The sequence below is a fragment of the Etheostoma spectabile genome, chromosome 10, assembly GCF_008692095.1.
Source record: "Etheostoma spectabile isolate EspeVRDwgs_2016 chromosome 10, UIUC_Espe_1.0, whole genome shotgun sequence".
Classification (NCBI taxonomy): Eukaryota; Metazoa; Chordata; class Actinopteri; order Perciformes; family Percidae; genus Etheostoma; species Etheostoma spectabile.
In genome coordinates this window covers 19,536,101-19,552,155 of record NC_045742.1, presented here as the reverse complement: position 1 = coordinate 19,552,155, position 16,055 = coordinate 19,536,101, and the positions used below count along the sequence as shown (strand labels likewise).

Here is a 16,055-nt window from a genome sequence, read left to right as displayed (position 1 = left end):
CTAGTTTGCTTAGTGTTGCGTATGTGAATATCACGTGCAGATTTCAGCAGACTTTCTGCTGAAAAAAAATGCTTCGTTATTAACATGTAGATATAGAGGATTGCTTTTGTTTTCATGAAAACGACATGATTTTCATGCTTTGGGTTTTGGTAAGCGCCAGATAGTAGGCCTTCAGTGTTTTACGTTGAGATTTTCTTTGACTGTACTGGGAGAGACTGTTGGAGCTGAGCTGTATTTGTGGCCCCTCTGAGCTCATGTGATGTCCGAGCAAAGGTAAACAGCACCATCTGTGAGGCCGTAATTACGCTGCCAATCTCCTGCACACCCAGGAGGCAGCGTGCATGCCCAGGTGTTCTCTGTGCTGGAGCTGTGCATCCCCTCCCCAAACGTACACAACGGGGCCCGCACACACACACACTAATGCACACCCACTTTGATTTAAGCTCAGTTAACTGAACAAGAAAAACACATTTTGAAAGGCTTTGTATTCAATAGGTTTTTTCACAGCAGACATTTGACATGGCACAGCAGGAAATGACAGGTGTAAATACTAAAATGAATGATGGCTGAATTCAATTCAGGCTTCCAGTTTCACGTCCTGGTTTTGTTCATGCTGTCATACTGGTCATGGATTCGGGGACACTTGAAAGAACAAATCATTGTAATCTTCATAGCAACAGCGGCTTTTCTCACTATGACAAATCAAAATGTCTGCTGTGATAAAGTCCCTGTGCTGTTCCAAAATCTCTTGTTACTACTATATAGTGCTTTATTTACTCTCCACCATTTTATTTGTGCGTCTTTTTCTCTGAATTGTATGTCATGCCCTGAAATCCAACATGTGAGTGAAAAAAGGACTGTCCAACTTTCTGCTAAAATCCCAAAATGCAATGCGCCACATTTTATGAGTGAAAAAATTGACCTGACAAATGACAATGACTCATAAGTGTCCAAAATTTTTTTACTGCCCACTATAAAAGTATAAAACATTGAGTGTCTATTATATTGGGTGTAAGTGGTTTTGCTATTTCAGTCCATTCAGTACACACACATCTGTACGTCCTGGGAGAGGGAACCCTCCTCTGTTGCTCTTTCTGAGCTTTCTTCCATTTTTTTTTTCCTGTTAAAGAGTTTTTTTGGGAGATTTTTTTCCTTATCAACTCGAGGGTCTGGGAATAGAAGGTGTCGTATGCTGTACAGATTGTAAAGCTCCTGAGGCAATCGTATTTGCAAATCAAGGCTATATAAGTATGTAACGTCACTTATATTACATAGTAAGTAATATAAAGACTTTTTGGTTTTAGGCAAAGCCATAACAAAAAAACCTGGTGCTGAAATATTAGTCAATTACTATCATACAATTTAGTAATAATCATTTGTAGAAGTCATTCATCAAGCAGACATTTTCTTGTTTTAACTTCTTAAATGGGAGGATTTGCTGCTTTTATACTGTGATTGAATTTGTGAGTTTTGAATTGTGTTTGGACAATGACATTTCCAATGTTCTGCTACCTAAATAATGAACATATTATTTGATAATTACAATATTGAGATGTAGCACTACTTTTACTGTATACACTAATTAGAGATATGAATGCAAAGGTGGTGTGACACCACAGACACCCTGGCTCCCTTGCTACCAATCCATCAAAACGTTTCAATCCAGTTACAAGGTATTAAAAAACAGAACGCAGAAAGATTATTGCTGAAAGTCTGTGGACACCATATTGATAAATGATTTTTTTGCATCTTGTTGTTAAGATTGTTACCGCAGGGCTCCGGTAATATTATTAGCTTCAGTTCTCCAATTTAGTCAGACAGCTTTATCTATGTCTAGCAACTTCTCCTCTCAGAGGATTCAACTGCTTGGTTTCTGTGTTCCTTCATCAATAGACGAAGGATGGCAGTCAAGACAGGGAGTACTGCAGGAGATGCTGCCTCAGTGGGTGATGTACACCGAGTCTGCAGGCAGAGCTAAAGATCCCAAAGGTGATAGAGATTTCCGATCGACAGTCTGATAATGAGACAGAGGGAGTGAGTGTGAGAGAAGGGTTCACTGGGACTCTTGTAAACAGGATAGGATGTGGCCGTCCTCGCTTGACTTTTCACTCCTGAAAAAAATCAACATGGCAGCAGCTCATGTATTTTTAGATGCCCTTTTTACGCAGTGCCTTGGGTCGCGCACACAGCACGCAATGAATAATAACAGTTTAGAGCGAAAATGGCAGTTGCTTTGCAGTATCACACCAATACGGGATGATAAAAGAAAAAAAAATACTTGAAAACATGAAGCATGTTGATAAGTAATAATGATGTCTGCTTGGAGTAAAAACTCAAGGACGTATTTTGAATGTGTTTTCCTACCCATCGATTGCACTGCAATACACGCAACAGAGAAGATCCAACTGCAGTACTGTGTTATACTGTGACTGTGTGGGAGTCTTTTTCAAGGGTGAGAAGCAAAGAAAAGAGAGAGAGAGAGAGAGAGAGAGAGAGCGGGAGAGAGAAAGAGAGAGAGAGAGCGGAAGAGAGAGTTTACTGCTACATCTCTGAGAATGTGTAAAAACAAACTGTACAGTGTAAATTTAGGTTTTTCACATTGGAAAACTCACCTAAATCCCAGTAGGCTAGTTCGGTTGTTAGTATGCAGAATTAGAAGCAAAATCAAGCAAAAAAAAAAAAAAGGGACTGCAGAAATCTGCTGATTTTTTAGACAGAGTTCTGTCTCAATTAGAAGGTAGCATCAATTGTTTTGAATGGAAGCAGATAGTGTTTGCTTAGACAATAGTCAGCCAGCCAGAAATCCCCCTCTGGTCATGGTTCAGTGAGGATAGTTGAGTGAGGAAGTTTAAATATAACCCCCCCAACCCCAGCCACCATGGCCCCTAGTACAGGCGATAGCCTTTCAGACCACCAACAACCTTTTGGCTGACCTCTCTCACTATGCAGAATCGTACACGTCATGTCCAGATGTAGCGTGTATGTGTGTGTGTGTGGGGGGGGGGTTTGCCTGACAACATGCGTTGGTGCCTGACATGTTTCCAAGTATATTCCTACAGTTGGGTATTGGCTAAAATATTGTCAGTCCATAGTGGAAAGTGTTTATTTGGCTCATATGGCATTAACGTCAGTGTTATTGACTCTCACCAGTAGTTTGTCTTGAGGTGTTGCACTAGCTTCATTAAATGAACTCCCCCCCCCCCCCCCCCCCCCCCACTACCTCCAGGAACAACCTTGACGATGTACTCCAGCAAGGTGGCGGGACAAGCGCCTGTCCTACTCTGAGATCGCCTACAACCTGACTCTGGAAACCGAGTGGCAGATCAGCTGTGGGTCCCCGACACCTACTTCCTCAACGACAAGAAGTCCTTCGTACACGGCGTCACCGTCAAGAACAGGATGATCCGTCTCCACCTGATGGCACGGTGCTTATGGACTCAGGTAAGCCTTTTACAGCTGCCTTCTAACCGTATCATATTAGTGGATTGATCAAGATGCATAATGAAGTCATGTGATGATTAGATGCATGTGTCTGACTAAGCCTTTTTAATGGACTCTAACTTTGAACTTGAACTTCAATTTCCTGCTCAGACAACCTACAGTTAAAGGATCTTATGTTTACAACTTATTTTTGTGGTTTTGCCATCATTCTTATCGTAATAATATATTCTACAACCAAGTTAATAGCTGAGATTATGGAATGTAATCTTACAATGAAACATTGCTAAAAATAGATGGTTTCAAGAAACAGGAACTGTCAAATGTGGATAAAACATATCACCAGGTTAGATAATAGCTACACTATTACCCAAACTGTATGCATATATCACAGTTAAGTGATGGCCAATATCATAGTAGGCACACAGTTTCCCCGTGCAATCTGGGACGTTCAAACATTTGACATGATTCACAAGCTTGCAAAGAAGATACTAAAAGGCAAGGCAGGTTATTTGTGTAGCACGTTTCAACAGCAAGGCAGTTGAAGGGTTTAAGGGACAAAGCATAAAAGAACACACAGCAATATAAAAAGACACATATGAACAGGATTTAAAAAAAAAGAAAGATAAAAATAGCTCAAAAGACAGTAATGTTACAGGGCATATGAATAAACATTCCCATATTTAACTTAATACAATTCAGTGGCAACAAACGGTTGAAACATCTATTAAGAAACAATACAGTGTTCTTAACGCAGACAAAAACACAACATCTTACCTTTTTCTTGAAATACTGTTGAACTCTTTGGGACGTCTAATACCTTCAAACTATTACAAATGTGCTGAGATCATTAGCTTTAGTACAGCCAATAGAGACTGTGACTGTGTGGTCTCCCTATAAATGGTCATAAGACACGTGGTTTATAACGTTTAAAGTCTCTGATCTGATCATAAATTTTTGTTGGATTGTCGCCATGTTTCCAGATCTCAACACAATGTTTTCAAATCTGATGAAATGATGGCCACAACAAAAAGACCTAAATTGTAATAAAGTGGAATCATCCTTTAACCTGTGTATAGGTGGAGGTTATGTGTTCATGTTTAAACCTTTCCCATCCCTGATGATCATCAATGTCAATAATTGATTGGTTCTGATCAATAATAAAACAGGTGGTCCAAACAGTCAAACTGAGTCTGATTTTGCAGAATGGTTCAACCCGTCTACAAGACGTCTCTTTGTGGTGTTGGACTGTGATGCTCTGAGGACTTTCATCCATAATTGATAACTCATAATCAAATGTATCAGTTCAATACAAACACTGAATCGTATTTGTACTGACTCACAGGCTAGCACAGCCATCATCCTCACTGTGCTGCTGCTCCTATGATATGTTGCCTCTTCATGTATGGTGTGTGTGTGGTGTGTGTGTGTGTGTGTGTGTGTGTGTGTGTGTGCGTGTGTGTGCAAATGAGCTCAGATTAGTGCCGTGTTTAAAAGATGAGATATTATTGTAATTCAAGATGTTGCAGCAGTCAGTCATTCTCTCTCTTGACTGAGATGCCCTTCTTGCGCAAAGACTGCTTAAAAAATTTAAGTATCTGCACTGCACAGATTACTCAGCGCTACATTTTGCTTCACAGTTGAGAAATGTAATTTAAACGCTCTGACTCAATTATGTAAACCGAAACACATAGTTTTTGCGTAACAGTCAAAAAGCAGGATGCTAGGAAAGGGGTTGTTGTGAATTTAAGGGTATGCGTGAGCAGAGAGAGGTTGTTGTTACCTCAGTTTACGTTGTCCTTGTCAGTGCCGGTGCCTCCGGCTCCCATTATTTGGTTGTGGGTTTGGTTCAGGTTTTATTGATGCTAGCAAGTCCAGACACAAGCTCGTTAGAGTCAGGCGGCCAGATGCCTTTGTGCGTGAGCACGCTGACACATAGCAGTAGAGACGGGCCGGTGGTTGCAACAGCAGGGCTTTAGTAGAAGGGATGGGACGAGATAACTGAGAGGAGACCCAGAGTCCTCAATGGGAAAACAGGTTGTGTGTTAAAACCGACTGGCCAGGGTGCCTGAGTTTATGACTGTGTCATATTCTGTTTGGCTATTTGTTCATTTTAGTCCTTATCCGTGTAAAGGCCTACAGTGGTGGAAGATGTATTTAGATCCTTTTGTAAGTAAAAGGAGCAATACCACAATGTACTCTGTTAAACTAGAAGTCCTGCATCATCAGAAACATGTTCTCAAAAGGTACTCCTCATGCTGCAGTATGACCTGCTGTGAGAATGTTTATAATGCATTAGATCATTTTTGTTATTAATGAATTACAAATATGTAAGAAACATTTTATTGCTGTGTTGGTCAATGGGCACTAAAGTAATCTGCTTTACATATTGTATCTATAGAAATGCATCACATCGTCATTTGGAAAATAACGTTAGTAAATACAGCTGTCAAATACATTGTAGTGAAGCAAAAACGCACAATATTTTTGTTGAAATGTAGTGGTGTAAAGTAGCACAGAATAGAGTAGTTTTAGAGTAATAGTAAAGTAGAGTAGAAGTAGAAGGAACCGCCAAAGGTCAGTTATGGTACAATTATAACCATCTATGTACTTCTATTGAAAGCATTAAAATTGCTTGGTTTTAAAGATCCACGTTTCCACTTCTTTATCTTCTTAATGTGATTTGTCAACTTTGATGATTTCATAGTGATGTCATCATGGTAAGCTTGGGCTTAGAGACTATAAATAATAGCAAAAACTTGCGTTAGAAACTTGTGGATGGACAACAGTTGTATCAGTACTAAAGGTCTAATAAAAAGATGGTATCATATTGCATCATGTAGGAGCCGTGTTTTTGGAGATTCACCCATATTAACGCCTAAAGGGTGCTTTCACTATAGTTCTGTAGACTCGGATGCAACATTGTCGCAATTTTATTTGGTTTCGGTTAGCGTTCCTTCTGCACTTTTTAAGCACCAAACATTGTAAATAAATGTCCCATAGTGGAAACCGTCAAGTGAAGCTTGCAATACTTCCTGGTCTCAGAAATAATGGTGGAACACCAAATGTGTACAGTCTAAGGTTTTCTGGTTTTGCTGTAGCGTTCCTAATATTTTAGAAGAAGGCGAATATTTTGAGCAGCTGACAAGACTGAATGAAGTAGAGGGCTCCTGATGAAAGAGGATGATGTGTGTGATGAGCAATGTATGTCATAATAGATTAGATTAGATTAGATAGATTATACTTTATTTACCACGACGGGGAAATTCTGTCGTTACAAGTAGCAGCCTAGCAGCAACAGCAAAAAACAGAAAAACAAAACAATACACACAAACAAGTAAGCACGAAAGAAATACAAGGCAAGGAATACAAGGCAAGAAACAGGCAAGAAATAGACAATGAAAATTAGGTGACTGAGTAAGTAAAATGCCGTCAAACAAAGGAATTTAAGTGCGGTTGCCATGATAAGAGGAAACAATATGCGGTGTAAGTGACGTTAAAAATTAAGTTAAGTTGAAGTGTAATAGAGCAAAGAAGCAAGAGTCGGTAGCATAATTTATTATATTAACCTGAGACCATAAATATTGAAAAGTAAGACTTGTATAAAATAATAAAATACAATATTAAAGATAACAGAAAGTGTGTGATGTAGATGGAGAAACAGGAACAGAAACTAAAACACTATCAGGTAGGCAGGGTTGTAGAGTTGACAGCGGCGGGATGAAGGACCTGCGGTACCTCTCCTCTTACACCGTGGGTGTATCAGTTGCTCTGAAGGAGTGCTCAGGGACCCCACAGTGTTATGTAGGGGGTGAGAGGTGTTGCCCTGATGGAGATGTCATCTGGCTAACATCCTCCTCTCCCTACTTCTCTATGGGGTCAGAGGACAGTCCAGGACAGAGCTCGCTCTCCGGATCAGTCTATTGAGTCTGCTCCTGTCCCGGTCCGAGCTGCCCCCCTCAGCAGACCACAGCGTAGGGATGGCAGAGGCCACCACAGAGTCATAGAAGGTCTGAGGAGAGTCCTACACACTCCAAAGGACCTGAGTCTCCTCAGCAGATGGAGGCGACTCTGGCCCTTCAAGCTACTGTAACAAGCTGCCACTCAAGCGGCGCCATTTTACTCAAAAAAATAGGTTATGGATTTGAAAGTTATACCTTAAATCTATACATAAATCAAATATAAGTCAGTAAATTGTGTGCAAGATTGAATTGAATTTAATGGAATTCAAATTGCAGGCTAAAAAATCACTGTTTTAATCATATATGTATTTGAGTTAAATCGCGTTCTTACCTAAAGTGAATCAAACTCTTTGGCATTGGAGTGAGCCGAGATCCCGCTTTCAAGCGGACCAGACTTCGGTTTATTGGTCTGCACCAGAGTTAGAAGGAGCTTTCACACCTGCACAAACGGACCGAACGATCCGACAAAACTCTCCAGTGTTTGGTTGAAATGGATCACACATCTCAGGTGTGAAAGCTCGTCAGGATGTGTCGACCGCGCTGCTTCAATATTGACCATTCTCTTTCAATAGTGCCTTTTGAGAACTTATCTTTATAGGAGTGTAATATAAATCACTGGTGTATACTTTAATCTCAAACAAAGACTAGAGATGCTTGTAGCGTATTTAGCAATAGCCTAGACTTTCATTTGTGCCAATAAATACGGTAAATACTAATAATACGGCTCCTATATCTTGTCGACCCTGTGCACCTAAAACCCACTCTAATCATCTAATCATCTAATCATCTAATCAATGGTCTAACAACAATGTGCAAACTGTTGGTATTATTTTTTTGAATTAGACTATCACATATTCAAAATAAATTATTTAGCATCATGTATGCTTGTTGCTTTCATTTTAACCTCAAACACTAATATGGCACAGTAAAAGATGCAATGTTGTTTAAATCCTAGCATAATAAGCGGTAAAAAAACATATTATGGCCTCAAATATGAACGTGGATTGTGCTGAAGCCACTGAAATTAGCATGGGGAACACCATAGATTAGAGTGTTTGCAGAGGCTATTGTGTGTGTGTGTGTGTGTGTGTGTGTGTGTGTGTGTGTGTGTGTGTGTGTGTGTGTGGTGTGTGTGTGGATGTGTCGTGTCTAGGATCTGTGTCTGTGGGTGGGTGTGTGCAAGTGGGCGAGTGATATTTTTGGGGTGTAGAGGAGGAAGGGTGAGGGTGTTGTTTACTCCTTATTCCCTGGATACATAGTGCATCCCAATCCTGCCAAATCCTGGTCTTCAATTACCAGCAGGAGCAGAAAATTACAACAGTTCTCCCAACTGTCACTTTAGAGCTCGGTTTGACTCTCGGGGAGAGGCAGTCTGATCTAATTACCCAGCCCATGAAAAGGCTCAGCCAATAACACAGATACCACCCGGGCTGCAAGAAACACATACAACGGAAAGAAAAAAAAACAAATGCATTCAGTGCACGGCTCCTGATGCATTTTGTTAAAAATTCACAGAGAGGGATTGAGAGAAAAAAGAGAGAGCCAGAAAGAAAGAAAGAGACATGAAGGTCAGACTTCATTCAAAATGGAGAAATTATTAGGTTTCTCCCTCTCACCCCCCTCACATCCCTCCCTTTTCTCTCTCTCTCCTCTCTCTGAATATTGTAACTCCTTTTGTGATATCCTTGTGCTATGGAGACTGACGTCCTCCTTTTTTTTTGTCTGGGCGAGAGGAGTGTTCCACTCTGCAGCTCAATAGATGACATTGCATGGCCAAGAGGAGAAAGCTGCTGAGTGGTGGAAGAGAGGGATTTAAATAAGCCTTTTTTACTGTCAATACCATCAATACAGGCTTAGCATCATCTTCAAAGTTATCCATCTCTCTCTCAAATTATTGATCAGGCAGGGTGGTTTGTATGTTGTATGTGTTTGGATTTGCCTGTACTTTGAAATTAAGAAACCTCTCCCTTTGCTTTGGCATGCTTTGGCACATGCTGGACTCTTTTTGTTACCACTGCATACATATTTTTTTTTAAATTTGGCAACTGTGTCTGAACAGGGAGAGACAATCCTGCATGCCATGTTTCCTCAGCTCAACACAACTCTCTATCCAAAATGGAGGAAGCTTCTCCATCTTAATTGAACTTCTAACTTCATTACAAAGCCCATGTAATACTATGCCAGTTTAATTAAAGGCATGCAGGTTTGTAAAATTGCTCTCTGCATTCGGCCTCTGTTATAGTGCTCCCTCAAAATGATATTCTGTCTGGGAATTCATGGTGGTTGTGTTATGTCCGTAAACAAGGTCATTTGGAATAAAGGTGCACAGAAAGCCTTAGGGGGGGGTCCACGCACGCACGCACGCACACACACTCACACACACACACACACACACACACACACACGAAAACCCCCACACACACACACACACACACCACACCCACACACCCACACACACACACACAACCCACAACACACACACACACACACACACAACACACAAACACACAGGCTGAAGTGTCAGGGAACATGCACAGGAAAAAAGCCTTTTTTTAGAGCTCCATGTCCTATTAGCTCCGGCGCAGTGCAAATGTAGCGTGTTTGAATCTGCGTAATCTGTTGGAGCATGGCCTCTCCTCCGGCAGGTTGGGATGAGAGAGATGGACCGGCCCTGATGTTGATGAAGCGCAAACAAGCCTGTGCTTCATGATCGCTGCTGCTGCTGCTGCAGAGGTCCTCGACAGACTCTCGCTGCTGCGGAGATGACGAGGAGGTGGTGGAGGAGAGGCAAAGACGGGGAGGGAATCCTGCAGAGAAATCCTCATCCGTTCCCCCCTCCTCCCTCGTTTTTAGCTGTTTATTAATTGTTAGCGTGACTATTGGACATGCTAGATGGCCAGGGGGTGCAAAAGCAGCCTGATCAGTGATGGATAGTCTCAGACAAAAAAAGCTTCAAGACTTCTGCTGATGATGTAGGTGGGCTAAAAATAGGCTGTTATTTTTACCCCTGCCATTTTGGCCTCATTTCCGCTTTTCCCTTGTGCTTCCTCTGCCACCGTGATGTTTTAGTGGTGGTGAGGATGGTGAGTGATGAGTGGCTGGCTGGTGAGCACAACATCCCAGTAAATTGTGGCCATAAAAGGGGTAAAATAGGACAGATATAAGACTCCTGTGTTAATCCCCCAGTGCACCATGGCCCTGCTAACTGGCTCTTACATAAGAGCCCAGAGAAAAAGGAGGCAGAGAGAGCGAGACAGAAAGCCTGAGTGTGTGAGAGACAAAGACTGTGCGTCTCTACATCTCAAAAAAATGAAATCCTAAACTTGTCAGGCTGGGCCCAGGAGAGCTGCAAGACTTATGTAGACAGATTTCAAATACACTTTTGCTCTTAATTATTAAACACAAAGCACTCTTAAGTGTAGTTAAGTGTATAGTTATGATAAAGTTGAGAAAGGAAAGATATTGTGATTTTGAACTGCTACAGCATCTCTCTGCTCCATGGCACAACAGTTTATTAATAAGCAGTGTGCAATGTTGAAAATCAATTAGCAGTACTGGTTTATGACAATATTGGGCGTTATATATGAGTTTTGCAGCCGTACGATGAAGTAAAATATTGAATTTGCTGAAGCAAAAGCAGACACCAGGTTGTTGAATTGATGAAAAAAATTCCTCAATTATTATCCAGAAAACTCGCTATATCCTAATAAATGTATATACTGTATAAATGTCATTATAAAATTACACATACCGTGAGTTAGTATTTTATCCATATCACCCTTTTATTACAGTCATTTTTTGTTTGAAAAAAATCCACCAGTCCAGTAAAATCCTTTTAAACCACCATCAAACCAAACATCATAAACCAACTTGTTTCAATCATTTTCTAGAATTGAGTGTCAGCATCTTCAGACAAGACAGGATAAAGCCTAATCCCATAAATAAAATAAACATTATTTAAAGTTAATTTGTATTTTGTATTTGTATTCATTTGTCACTCGAATTAAAAACATTAAACTTTAGGATTCAAAAATAGACAAAAATTTCCAGATAAATTGTAATGTACTCACTACTCTCACAGACTATTGCCATTGTCAACTCTGAATGAATGGACCACTAAAGCAATAAATTGATGAATTGATAGTAACCAGCTATGACAAGGGAATCCCAAGGTCACGACAAACACTTCCACCTATACTGGGAATTCTCCCAAAGGCTGCTATTGTTAATGGTCGCATGATGCTATCATGTTATATCAATCAATGTGTGTGTGCGTGTGTGTGTGTGTGTGTGTGTGTGTGTGTGTGTGTGTGTGTGTGTGTGTGTGTGTGTGTGTGTGTGTGTGTGTGTGTGTGTGTGTGTGTGTGTGTGTGTGTGTGTGTGTGTGTGTGTGTGTGTGTGTAAGAGACTAGTCTAGGATTCTAATTTAGTCCCTGTAGTTGAATTGTGTGTCCAGTCTCTCTCAGACAGCCTCGGGGGTTTGGCACGGCCGGGTGCCAGCCCATCTCAGCTTTGGCCAACTTGTCTTGTGTAAAACAGGAAGTGCATTGCTCTGAGTGAACCTGCAGGACGCGGCTGGCTCAATCTCAGCGACTCTTTTACAGGATTTTGTTACCACAGATTGAACCCTGTTCTTGTTGTATCTACTTAAAATAAAACCAGTGATGTGTCCCAACATACAGTACTAATTGCATACAGTATATACTTATTTTGAAGTATATTCTTCTTGCAATTAGTATAACAAAATTGCACTTTGTGTACCAACAGGGAATGATGTAATAGATGCACTGATGGACAAAAATTAGTGCTGTCAAACGATTCAAATTTTTAATCCCAATTAATTGCATTAATGGCATAGTTAACTCGCAATTAATCACACATTTTTATCTATTCTAAATGTCGCTTAATTTTTTTTTGTCTCTTTATTTTTTCTCATTTTATTGAAAACAACATTGGCATATGGCCTACTGTAGTGTTCAATTTCACACAACATTCTCACTTAAAGCAGTCATTCACACTTAGAGCAAATGATCTCTCACACAATGTAACACTGTCCATCAATAAAAGGGTGAAAAAAAGAATTGGCATCAGCTGTGTGCTTGGCCATCAAGTTGTATTTCAGACTGCACGTGCTGTGATGATAGCTCAGTTGCCAGCGACAAAACACACAGATCATTTTGGTCTTGTCAATGGAACCATTTGGCAACTTTTAAAAGTAAACTTTCCATTCAGAATCTTATAGGCCATTACAGCGTCTACGTCCGCCACCCACTCAAAACATAACATTACTACTCTTTGGCCGACTCGCAAGCCCAAACACGTTTGTGCGGCGTGCTTGTTGTTTTGTTTCCGGTCTAGCTAGAACCGGTGTGGTGTTGTAGTTTTTCTAACGTTATAGTTGTTATAACAGCGTGTGAAAAAAAACGTTTGATAGGCCAATAACAAATGTTAATCTTGTGATAAAAAAATGACGCCGTTAAAATGGGTTTGCGTTAACGCCGTTAATAAGGTGTTTAACTGACAGCACTAATGAAACTAAAATGTCACACTGAAACGCAAAAACTCTATTAAGCTAGTCCATTTTCTTTTTGCATTGCATTGTGGGACAATAGTGTACATCAACAGCACACTACATTTTTGGTGTGCGCATGGTTTTTGTACTTGCGCCAGTGAACGCATTGCATACTTAAAACCGGCTTTTAATTAGTATGTAGTAAAACCTTTTTATCATACTGTAGCTCAATTGTTAAAGAGCTATTAAACGCTGTCAACTCGAAAGCTAATGTTAATGTAATGTCTCAGTCCAGGATCCCTCGATGTCTGTGGACATCTGATGAAGGAAATAGGTTTTCACTTGGTAAATCCTTTGCCACAAAAACAATCTATTTATTAATTCGTTCTTTGATTATCAAGGGAGGTCCAGTGAGAGCAGTTTGCACTCTTCTGCATTGGGCTCAGAGAACAAGACCGTTTTTGTTGCCAGCACCAGGATCAGAAGGGTTATAACATGCCAGGGTGGAAATGATGGATAGAGAAGCACTTTGACTTAGACAGCAGGAGGTTTCTTTAAAGGACCCTTAAAACAGGAATTACATATCAAAAGGGCAGACAGAACCAACCTACTGCCCAGCTAGACCATTGGATTCACCCTCTGATTGTGGAAATGATTTGGGCTCATCTCTGGCGAACAGACGTGTATTTATTTATTTTTTTCTACTTCTGCTAGCATGACTTTCTCAGATTTGGCAGACAACGTTTCATTTTGAGTTAAGGGGGAAGTCTGTGATTCTAATCCAATACACTGTTTGTCAAATTCAGCGAAAATCACCTCACATTCCGCCAGCTGTCCGTTCTGTGCGTGCTGAAAATAATATACACAACCCTAGCTTTGTAAATGGGAAACAACCTATGAGGCTCGGGCGAGCCACACAACACTATTCCAGTCCTGCTTGTGCACAGGTTAGGACAGGGCATGGATGCTCAACAGAAAGGTAGTGCGAGTGAGAGGGATTGTAAATCTGGCACATGCTAACATTATGAAGGAGCACTGAAGGGAGGGGTGTATTTGTTAAGTTGAAATATCAACACTCTATCTCCAAAATTACAGATTCCATCTTTAATCTTGGTTCACCTATTTGATTTTCCATTTAAACCTGCGTTTTTATGGAGGAATGGTTCTACATCAAGTGCTCCTCAGTTAAACAATCTTATCATCATCCTGCTTTGCTGTGTTCATCGTACTCTGTGTTGAAGGTCAAATGAACCTGGCTGCATCGGCCGGCTTTTTGATGAATCCTCTATTTCCCGTCCCATTCTGTGTGTAGGATCACCACAACTGCAGCCTGCATGATGGACCTGCGCCGCTACCCTCTAGATGAGCAAAACTGCACCCTGGAGATTGAAAGCTGTAAGTACCGTTGTCCCTGACAACCAGCTCTCACGCCCACACGTAGATGTAGAATTAAACAGTTCCCACGTACACATGCAGCTCTGAAATCTGGTTTGAACACTGTCTGGCAGCAAGGTAGAAGGAAGGTTGATAAGACTGCATGTAAAATGCTGAGAAAGGCTGATGAGATACCAAGAGATACGCATCGAGAAGAGGAACATCACTAATGGCTCACTGACTGATAACATCCAGCCTAATTAATTCAACTCCAGCTGCAGTGGCTTCCCAAGGCATGGAGGAGACTGATTAGGTCCAGTGTTTCAGGAGTGTGCTGATAGTGGATGTTAATGTGTAGCTTCCTCCCGAAACTTCCTCCGTGTTTGTACAGTACAAAGAGTTCATTTCACATGGAGTTTGTAATTGTACGTGATCTGGCGTTCTCAAGTCGATGGAGGGAGGGAGTGTGGAGGAACATGAGAGGGAAAGACGAGGTCCTCTGCGTGTTTTATCTTAGTCCCCGGAGAAAAGGATTATGGGGCTGGGATGTGGTGTAGGGCTCAGTCTTTCCGGGTTTGATCACGCTATTGCCAGCAGCGTTAAGCAGCACAAAAACAGCGCCGGGTCAGAACCGCCTTCCGCTGCTCCTCTCCCATTATGCTTGCCATCTTTCTCCTCATCACTCTCTCTTTTCGTTTCTCATCTCCTTTCTTTGCACAGTCTCATCCTCGTCTTTTTTTCTTCCAGCCTTTTATCTCTCTCTCCATCACTCATGCGCTCTTTTTTTTCCTCCACTCACAGGCAGCCCAGCACAAAATATACACTCACACACACACACACACACACACACGCACACGCACACACACACGCATACACGCACACACACACACCCTGCCTGCCTCCCTCACACACACAGCTCCAGTTTTGATCACCAGGCAGTATCTGCTCTCATATGGATTAACTGGCAATGGTTTTAACGTTGGAATCGCTTCATGCAAGAGCATGCTATTTTATTCAGACTAATGAGCCCAGAGAACTCTCACTTCCCTTGATAAACTTGATGCATTTTTAACACTAGTCTTACAACCCCAGATCCCCTGACACATCAGCAGCTCACTACTGTGGCTCAGACCACTGGTCTCCTATACCGGACTGTACTGAGCAATAATTGATTTCAACCCCTCCAACAATAAAGATCTATTATGCATACATACACATGAAAACACACACCCACATATGTTTATATTGTCATATCCTACTATAGATCTCATACTGCGTGGTCTTCCTCACTTGACAGCCCAGAATAAATACAGTAATGTAATGCATTGACATCTTTCCGAACAGAGACAATGGTCCAGAACTAATGGTGCTACAAACTGACTGACCAGTTATGTACACGCCATAAAATGCTCCCTTACGATCGTTCTTCGTCCCAAAACCTCCCTTTCACAAACTCCTCTACACCCCTCTGATCGCAGCCTGTCATGGCAGATCAGAACCAAACTGGGCAGCACATCAAACTTGGACCTGATTGGGGTGATGCAGGGTTTCACAAGGCGGTTATGATGAGAATGCAGCCGTGGAGGGAGAGCTTACTGTATCTGATGGTGTACAATTTTAGCATCAACCACATTATGCTTCTAAGCTGCACTGAAGCATGGGATGTATTCATGTCTGCAACAATTAAAGAATACGGCTGTTGATAATCTATCCTTTTCTTATTTTCAACAAATCTCAAGGCCAAAAACAAGTAATTGATTCTACTAACA

At 41.2% G+C, this 16,055-nt stretch overlaps 1 protein-coding gene across 1 annotated transcript in view; it reads left to right on the top strand.

Annotated features, from left to right (window-relative positions):
- Nucleotides 1-16,055, top strand: part of gabrb2a (gamma-aminobutyric acid type A receptor subunit beta2a) — a 42,633-nt gene that overhangs the window by 16,589 nt on the left and 9,989 nt on the right. Inside the window, exon 5 of the mRNA XM_032528499.1 lies at nucleotides 14,225-14,307. Within this exon, the coding sequence (XP_032384390.1) occupies nucleotides 14,225-14,307 (83 nt within the window). The remainder of the gene's footprint in view (nucleotides 1-14,224; nucleotides 14,308-16,055) is intronic.